Here is a 9,763-nt window from a genome sequence, read left to right as displayed (position 1 = left end):
AAATATCTAGTTGCGCGCCTGGTCAGTTCGAAATTCATTTGAACCTCCTTCTAGGCTAGGTCAGGTCGAAATAAAAAGATGCCACGGCACCTTTCTAGAAATATATGCTTAAAGAATAGATTTAAAGAATTAACGACGTAGTACTAGAAAATACTAAATGTTCTATTCGGTTTTTACTTTAAGTTATCAATAGTTTTGCATATGGGTGGGGTTTCACCAAACTCCTATATTACAACATCTGTTTAAAAATTTACCAATATGAGAATGATTAAAGTTTCACCAAACTCCTATATTACAACATCTGTTTTGCAAGAAAAAAGAAGTTAGCTAAATGTTGGTTTATATTTAGAAGTTAAGGATAAGGATTAAGGATCCATGGAGCAAAAAATGATGGGGATATGTATGAATATATTTTGTCAATTGAATTCAGAGATCCATTGATTTGGGTCCAGGGAGCCAAAAATGTTTCAGATGAGAAACAATTTGTAAACACAAACCTTGTTCCTGGTGAGGGTAGATCTGGAGTCTGCTCTTAACCCAGACTCAGAACAGTTTAATGAGGCCTCCAACCATTCCTAATATAATAATGATTAAAATAAAGATGATGATGATAATGATGATAACGATGATAACGATGATAATGATGATAATGATGATTACGATGATAATGATGATAATGATGATAATGATGGTAACGATAATAACGATGTTGTTAACAGTAATATTCCACAAAATATTCCCCCATCTACCCTATATACCTGCTGCAGTCCATGTCTAGGAAGAGTCCCTCCTCCTCTATATTCTCGAGCATCTATTCCAGTCTCTTTGTCTGGGGACCGAACCCCCAGATCTATCGGAATATAAGTTTCTCCTGAAAAAAACTCTATTTACAAATTACAATGATATTTTGATGTACATTGCAGAATGGTGTAAAATGTTATAAGAACAACGGTGCCCTTGAAATCTTTAACTGATCAAGGATGAATGATAAATCTTTCATTTCTGATAAAAATTGACTATTTTCAAGCTTCGAATCCTTATTATAATGACATTCGGATTGCAAGTTTATGCAGGAAAGACAACGAAGGAAATAGAAAAAAATTCAAATAAGAAAAACGACGACATCGACCTTTTTGTTACTCTGAGCAACGTGTATAGGGTACCAGTGTGAATTGGGTTTGTTCTCTAAAATTGAAGGCCACTTAAAATTACGTCTTCCGTTCAAATGGCGAAGAGTCTGTTCCTAAATTACCTGTTGGGAGGTTAATGACGAAGAGTCTGTTCCCAAACTATCTGTTGAGAGGTTAATGGCGGAGAGTCTGTTCCTAAATTACCTGTTGGGAGGTTAATGGCGAAAAGTCTGTTCCTAAATTACCTGTTGAGAGGTTAATGGCGGAGAGTCTGTTCCTAAATTACCTGTTGGGAGTTCAATGGCGGAGAGTCTGTTCTTTCCTTTAGATAAAGTTGCCAAATCATGGGGATCCGTTAATCCAGACCTAGAATTAGTTAAATAGATAGATAGATAATTGAATAGATGGATAGATAGATATAAATATAGATTTAGATGGACGGTTGTAGAATATATATAGATAAATAAAAAGACATAAAAAATTAAACATATCAAAGGAAAGATTAAAAAGTTAGAATCTATTTTAAGGAGTTTAATAATTTAGTTCTAATTTAAAATAATTATTATAAAAGCATTAAAAGTACCTCTCTCCAGTTCCGCGTTTAGGAAGAAAGCTGTTGAATGATATCGGTTGATCTGACATCGTCGTCGATGGTGCCGAGGACTGACCGGTTGACGACTGTCCGGCCGAAGAAACAGACGATATTTCATCAATCATATCACGGTGCGGACATTCAGCTAAGAGTTCACCACACTGGGGACACATTCGTCGATCGGCGGCCGGAAATCGGCCGCAATAGGCTATACTGTCTGATATAAGGCTGGCTGAAGGTGAGGGCGGCCGATTCGGAGACCGTTGCCGATTAATAATATCACAGGTGTTTACTGGAAGACTATCATATAAAGGATTTTCGACCGCGAGACTAATCGTCTCAACGGGTGGTGTGTGCTGCTGGGCACGCATATCTTTTTTAGCACGTTTGCTTCGCGCGTTGGAATCACTGCGCACACTTGTAGAGCGCCCTGAGCATTCTGAACCGTGCACGCTACGAGAAGGTTGGCGGGTGCACCCAGGGGGTAATTGTGCATCTCGGGTGAGGGATGGGTGTGAGGAGGGAGGGACTGGAGTAGGCACAGGTTTAGGTAGATGACAGGAGGAGTAGGATCCGTTAGGGCATCCGTCCCGGTGTCGTCCACTGCTGGAGGAGATACCAGTATCTACATCGGAGAGTGGTGGAGGAGAAACTCCCCACTCCTCCCCCTCCCTCTCCCCCCGGGCAGTCAGGAAAGTGTTTAGCACTGTATCGACAACGTTCTCTATGTTGTCGAAACTACGCTTACTGTCGCCGGTTCCACTGTCGCGTTCACTGGATGAGTCGTCTATAGGAATAGGGAATGGTTTACGAGACGGAATCTCCTCAGCTAGCAAGGGTAGACCTGACTCTCCTAGGGTAGTCATGCCAGGCGAGATAATTGATGGATTGTTCCGTTTATCCAACTCCCAATCCTGGAACAAACATCCTTTCACTTTCAATAAAATTAAATTGTATTTGACCTCATGTTATATGTTACTTTGACCTTTTTGTTATTGTGCACATATTTGACATTCTCTGATGTAATAGACCTCCTCCTACCTGTGTATTTGACCTCCTCCTACCTGTTTATTTTACCTCCTCCTACCTGTGTATTTGACCTCCTCCTATTACCTGTGTATTTGACCTCCTCCTACCTGTGTATTTGACCTCCTACCTGTGTATTTGAACACCTCCTACTTGTGTATTTGAACTCCTCCTACCTGTGTATTTGACCTCCTCCTACATGTGTATTTGACCTCCTCCTACCTGTGTATTTAACCTCCTCCTACCCGTGTATTTGATCTCCTCCTACCAGTGTATTTTACCTCCACTTACCTGTGTATTTGACCTCCTCCTATCTGTGTATTTGACCTCCTATCTGTGTATTTGACCTCCTCCTACCTGTGTATTTCATTGACCTCCTCCTATCTGTGTATTTGACCTCCTCCTACCCGTGTATTTGACCTCTTCCTACCCGTGTATTTGACCTCCTACCTGTGTATTTGACCTCGTCCTACCTGTGTATTTGACCTTCTCCTACCTGTGTATTTGACCTCCTCCTACCCATGTATTTGACCTCCTCCTACCTGTGTATTTGACCTCCTCCTGGTATGGTAAATGATGATGACCCAGACAAGACTAGTCCCTAGAACACAGCAGACAACTGCAACAACAATGATTCCTGTTGTTGGATCCCCAGCGCCCACCACTTCACCTAATAATATAGAAAAATTAAAATAAATGATGGATTCTTTCAAAATCCCAAACTGGGATACCAAGATCACCGTCAATGGGAAAAAGTATCGCCGAAAGTCCTTAGGAAGTGGGTTTAATCCATGGTTCGGTATCTTTTTAGCCTTTTCTATACGAGGATGTCGAAGATATTCTTATTTTCTATGTCGACGATCAGACAAGGGCAGTGTTGTAAATCGGACAGTTATAGATTCACCAAATACCACAAGGAATATCATAAAATTGTATTTAAAGTGGTTCAGAAATAAAAACAGCTAAACAATGAAGAATGCCGCAATAATTTACAAAGCTAAAAACTAAGAAACTGGATTGTAACAATCTCTCACCTCCGTCAACTGTAAGGAAGCTGGACTGTTTAACTGAACCAAGCTGATTTCTCATCTCACATTCATATACTCCAGCATCTTCTAGCTCAACCTAGAGACCAATCAATCAATCAATCAATCAGTCAGTCAGTCAGTCAGTCAGTCAGTCAGTCAGTCAGTCAGTCAGTCAGTCAGTCAGTCAGTCAGTCAGTCAATCAATCAATCAATCAATCAATCAATCATGAATTAATGGATACAGTGCAACAATTAACTAATGAACCAACGGTTAAAAAAGGCAGTCAGAATAAAAGCCCCAAAAAGTGAAAATTTACACAAATTCATAATTTTTTCTGATGAACAAAAAAAATAAACAAGTTTTTTTTTTTACCTTGACAATGATTAAAAGTTGGTTGTCTGCCGTGAAAAAGTGTCTCTCTGTAGGATACAGTGGTCCTAAAACAAATCATAAAATCTTTACTCTAAAAAGTGTCCCTCTGTAGGATACAGTGGTCCTAAAACAAATAATAAAATCTTTACTCTAAAAAGTGTCTCTCTGTAGGATACAGTGGTCCTAAAACAAATAATAAAATCTTTACTTTTAAGATGTTAGGAAAAAAAATAAAATACATTCAAGCTTCCTTAGAAGTAATTTCAAGAAAACCTTCATTTTTATGTGACAAGTCTGCTTTACACCTTAGTTTGATCAAGAATGAAAGAGATATTCTTAATTTTTTATCTGAATTTGAAAAGTTTCAATTACGGTTTCACTGGAATTGTTATTGATTTTAGCTAAGACAATGAAAGAGGTAGCCACAATACAGCAAGCTTTATGAAAATGATTTAAAGGGCACCAACGTGAATCGGACATGACACTCAACAATTGGCGGGCAACTTGAGATTACGTCTATATTCCTTATTCTCTTAAAAATTATTTTAGGTTTTAGAGAATTTCAAAAAACCATAGTTTTAAAGAGGAATAAACAAAATCTTTAATTCAACGCACAATGCACGCTAAAAACTCTTGTGACTTTTTGTTTAACCCTATCCCCGCTGGGGTACTTGAAAACCAGGATACGCTGGGTACTCTTCTTCCAACTAAGGGTTGGTTTAGGACTTCCACTAGATATACATTCTAGGACAGCGGTATCCCCTATACCAACCTAGATATATAGATAGATAGATATAGTTATACATTCTAGGACAGCGGTATCCCCTATACCAACCTAGATATATAGATAGATAGATATAGTTATACATTCTAGGACAGCGGTATCCCCTATACCAACCTAGATATATAGATAGATAGATATAGTTATACATTCTAGGACAGAGGTATCCCCTATCCCAACCTAGATATATAGATATATAGATATATAGATATATAGATATAGTTATACATTCTAGGACAGCTGTATTCCCTTCTTGATAAATAGAGAGATAGATAGATAGATAAATACATAGTAAGATAAACTGATGGAGATAGAAAGACAGAAGATAGACATGTGTTAAAATAGTTAGATAAAAATATAAACAGACAAACAGGTAAATATATGCAGACAGACAGACAGGAATAAAAGGATTGATAAATATTAACAGTGACCGTTAAAGAACTTAAAATAATAATCAACACTAATAAAGGGACAAATGATTTATTTAATTAAAGATACTATTTATCATATTACATGAATGCAAGAAAGAACAAAAACAATCTCCACCAACGACAAAAAAGAAATGAAGTGAGGATGAATAACAGAATGAATGATTGATTTGACGATTGAATAAATGAATGTATAAAGAATGAATGAAGAAAAAATAATTGAATCAATGAATAGATTAATAAATGAATACATATATAAATGAATGTATAAATAAATGAATGAATGAATATATGAAAGGATGAATGAAAGAATGAATGAAAGAATGAATGAAAGAATGAATGAACACGACAAGAATAAAAAACAAACAAAAAAAGATTGAATGAATGAATGAAAATTATGCACCCTACCTTCTTGTCTATCATTGGTTTGACAAACTTGGGTTTATCAAGAACACTCAGAGTTATATTCGTGGTGATAGCTCCGGCCAGGTTCGTTGCAGTACATGTGTACAGTCCCATATCAGCAGGCTAGATAGATAGATAGTTAGAAGTACATGTGTACAGTCCCATATCAGCAGGCTAGATAGATAGATAGTTAGTAGTACACGTGTACAGTCCCATTACAGCAGGCTAGATAGATAGTTAGCAGTACATGTGTAGAGTCCCATATCAGCAGGCTAGATAGATAGATAGTTAGTAGTACATGTGTACAGTCCCATATCAGCAGGCTAGATAGATAGATTGTTAGTAGTACATGTGTACAGTCCCATATCAGCAGGCTAGATAGATAGATAGTTAGTAGTACACGTGTACAGTCCCATTACAGCAGGCTAGATAGATAGTTAGCAGTACATGTGTAGAGTCCCATATCAGCAGGCTAGATAGATAGATAGTTAGTAGTACATGTGTACAGTCCCAAATCAGCAGGCTAGATAGATAGATAGTTAGTAGTACACGTGTACAGTCCCATATCAGCAGGCACGATAGATAGATAGTTAGCAGTACAAGTGTACAGTCCCATATCAGCAGGCTAAATAGATAGATAGTTAGCAGTACAAGTGTACAGTCCCATATCAGCAGGCTAGATAGATAGTTAGCAGTACATGTGTAGAGTCCCATATCAGCAGGCTAGATAGATAGATAGTTAGTATTACACGTGTACAGTCCCATATCAGCAGGCTAGATAGATAGATAGTTAGCAGTACAAGTGTACAGTCCCATATCAGCAGGCTAGATAGATAGATAGTTAGTAGTACACGTGTACAGTCCCATATCAGCAGGCTAGATAGATAGATAGTTAGCAGTACAAGTGTACAGTCCCATATCAGCAGGCTAGATAGATAGATAGTTAATAGCTATTTTTGCAACAAACAGATATATCTACGAAAATGTCATTTTTGAATTTAATACCGAAAAAAAGCTGGTATTAAAAATATAAACTGGCTTATGTTAGCATTATAAAAAAGGAATTCCATACTGGAGATGAACACTTGACTCAAAACTCTAATTTTTGTTCCTTTTACTTTCGCAACCTGATGTAAACCTTTGATATTTAAAAAAATGAATTCTACTAAATTAAATATGAAAAGTTTGAAAATTAAAGATTTACACCTATTGAATTGATGGAGGAATTCGAAAAAATAGAGTTTTAGGTAAGAGTTCAGTTCATACAATTTTTCTTTATAGATTATTTTATTTTGATACCTATCGTAAGTTTACCTGTATATTGTTAATGATATATGTATTAGTATACGTATTAACTCTACCGTAGGTTTACCTGTATATTGTTTATGATATATGTATTAGTATCCGTATCAACTCTAATCCTTCTCTCCTTGGCTGCTGGGAATTCTCCTCCATTGTCTTTCTGCCAGGATATAGAGGGAGACGGAACTCCTGGACAATTTATAAATTATGTATAGAATATATGAATGAGTGAATGAAGTTTATAAATATTTTGATTTTGAACTTTAATTTTAGAATATTCTTTAATAATTAGATGCAAATATTTTGACATTTTAATATTTCTTGTTCGCCATTTTCTTCTTGTTCGTGCGTCTTCCATTATGTTCGGATAATTTTGAAACAGAAAAGATTTTTTTTGGGGTCATCCTAGCAGTTGCTGGGGGCTGATAGTTTTGGAACTTGATGAGGAATAAGAGGCTAAATGAATAATTTACTGAATAAATAAATGAATGAACTTACCTGTAGCGGAGCATCTAAGAACTGCCTTATCTCCCCCCCTGACGGTAATATCTGAAGGTGTAGTAAGGAAACGCGGGAAAACGTAGACCGTGATATCCGCCTTGGTAGAGTAGGTTGCACCAAACCGGTTCTCTACTATACACTGATACTCACCTACACAATAAATCAATCAACAGAGTGTCCCCATACCATGAAAGTTGAGAAAAGGCTTACAATCCTGTTTAATATTTTATTACCATCCAAAAACCGTTGTAAATCGGGCATTGTCCATTTTGCATGGAGGCTTACGCTTACAGCCCCTTTAAATGTTGTCTTCAGAGTGAACAGCCTTTAAAGGTTCCATTTTACTTATTTAATAAAATGCTACAATGGGAAACCATAAAACTACGGAAGAAGACGACAATTAAGCAAGTTTATGCGTATTTGATGTTTCTTTAAAGTTTTACAACTAGCGTGAACATAAAACTTGTTTATTGAAACGGGCTATTTATATTTAAAATTAGAACGGGAGTCTAAAAGTTGTCTTATCATTCCATTGTTTGATGGGTCTAACTGGATATTTACCAATATTGATATGGGTCAGATTCTGTAGTTTGAGCTCAGAGGTCATCTCAGTCCCTTTCCCGTCAAACTTGTGCGATATTGTGGATATACAGCTTCCTAGAGTTATTAATATTATAAGGAATAAAAATCTTATCATTAATTTACTATCATCATTATCATTATTACTATCATTATGATATATCAACCAATAAAATCTAAGATTACTATATTGGCTAAAGTACAGGGTGTCCTACGAAACATGACAGTGAAGATAAAGAGCTTGAGTTTATTGTCTTTGATAATAGAAATAATATGCAGCATTCATTTGTCAACCTACTTTTCCGTGCAAGATTTTTGAAACATTTATAACAATTCCTAGTCCTGGCATTTCCAAAATGTGGTCTGCTTTTTTTGTGCTGTCAATATTAAGCGAAATATTTTGTTCAGATTTAATTTTATTAAATGAAATAAAAATTATTGAATTCTGAACGAAATTCGTTTTATCTCGGATGATTTTGAAAGCACATGAAAGACAGCCCACATCTTAGAAATACCAGGTTTTATCAATTCTAGAATTTTGCTTTTCAGTCATTTTGATTGCAACTACTTTTGGTAATTCAAGTTTGACAAATAAAAGTCACTAATTAGTACAATGGTCAAAGATAATATTCAAGTAGTCTCTGAACTGCCATGTTTCTTGGGACACCCTTTCTATGTCAAAATAAAATATTTCAGTAGCAATTTAAATTGTGATTTGATAATTTTAATATTATTTTTCATTATTACTAGCTGAAGTGCCCGGCGTTGTCGTGGAATTTAAGTAACAATTGAAAAAAAAAATCAAAATTGTTTCCAAGGGTACCCATGGCACAGTGGTACAGAACATGAGAAAAACAAGCAAAACTATTTACACATCTTTCATATGCAAGTTCCACTTGTAATTTTGGGTTTTATGGGGCAAGGATTTCAAATCCTATCTCAAATTATAGAAATGTGTATGCATTTAGCACGCGCGCGTTTCTCAGAACAACATTAAAAATCATCATGCATATCAAATTATATGTTTATTGGGTAAAGGAACGTAAATATGAAATTAAAACATCCGTTGTTTTATGTTTATTCTTGAATTAATATGTGCACTTGGTAAATGGATAAGTTGATTAACTTATTCTGCACAAACAGGTAGTACGGTAGTGAGAATTGAATTTCCAGAAACTGAGGTTCGACAAAGTAATTTAAATGACAGTTTGACGTTTTAAAAAGACTTTTATTTTTATTCCTCCTCAAATTTTTTTTTTATTAAAATAACAAGCTAAATTGTTGAAAAAGAATAGACAAAAAGTTGCATATTGTACTAAATATTGTATCATTTGTAAATATTGTTTGAATGAATTCGACAACTCGAGACCCCTGGCGGTGAAAAATATAACTAGATGTTCTTACTATGGTTCTACGCGGCGGGAGTAAATGAAGATTATACGTGTATTCAGGCGCGCAACTAGACATTTGGTTAGAGGGGGGCTAGGGGAAAATATTTGGCGCGAAGCGCGAAAATTTTTTTGGCCCCCCCCCTAAACATTTTTAGGGGGGGGGGCAAGAAAAATGTGTGTTATACTTAAACAATAAAAACTAACCTTACCAACCGGATATTCAGTTA

At 36.0% G+C, this 9,763-nt stretch overlaps 1 protein-coding gene across 1 annotated transcript in view; it reads right to left on the bottom strand.

Moving 5' to 3' along the window:
• Positions 1-452: 452 nt before the first annotated feature.
• LOC111700337 (leucine-rich repeats and immunoglobulin-like domains protein 2) overlaps positions 453-9,763 on the bottom strand; it is a 19,731-nt gene continuing 10,420 nt past the window's right edge. The window contains exons 17-28 of the mRNA XM_023471217.1: positions 8,128-8,223; positions 7,564-7,716; positions 7,136-7,254; positions 5,767-5,886; positions 4,843-4,921; positions 4,150-4,217; positions 3,783-3,873; positions 3,291-3,418; positions 1,714-2,636; positions 1,417-1,496; positions 759-871; positions 453-575 (exon numbers count right to left, since the gene is read on the bottom strand). Coding sequence (XP_023326985.1) covers positions 468-575; positions 759-871; positions 1,417-1,496; positions 1,714-2,636; positions 3,291-3,418; positions 3,783-3,873; positions 4,150-4,217; positions 4,843-4,921; positions 5,767-5,886; positions 7,136-7,254; positions 7,564-7,716; positions 8,128-8,223 — 2,078 coding nt within the window. The 3' untranslated portion in view covers positions 453-467. The remainder of the gene's footprint in view (positions 576-758; positions 872-1,416; positions 1,497-1,713; positions 2,637-3,290; positions 3,419-3,782; positions 3,874-4,149; positions 4,218-4,842; positions 4,922-5,766; positions 5,887-7,135; positions 7,255-7,563; positions 7,717-8,127; positions 8,224-9,763) is intronic.

Source organism: Eurytemora carolleeae, unplaced genomic scaffold, assembly GCF_000591075.1.
Source record: "Eurytemora carolleeae unplaced genomic scaffold, Eaff_2.0 scaffold311, whole genome shotgun sequence".
In the NCBI taxonomy this organism is placed as follows: domain Eukaryota; kingdom Metazoa; phylum Arthropoda; class Copepoda; order Calanoida; family Temoridae; genus Eurytemora; species Eurytemora carolleeae.
This window is presented reverse-complemented; position numbering and strand designations above follow the sequence as displayed.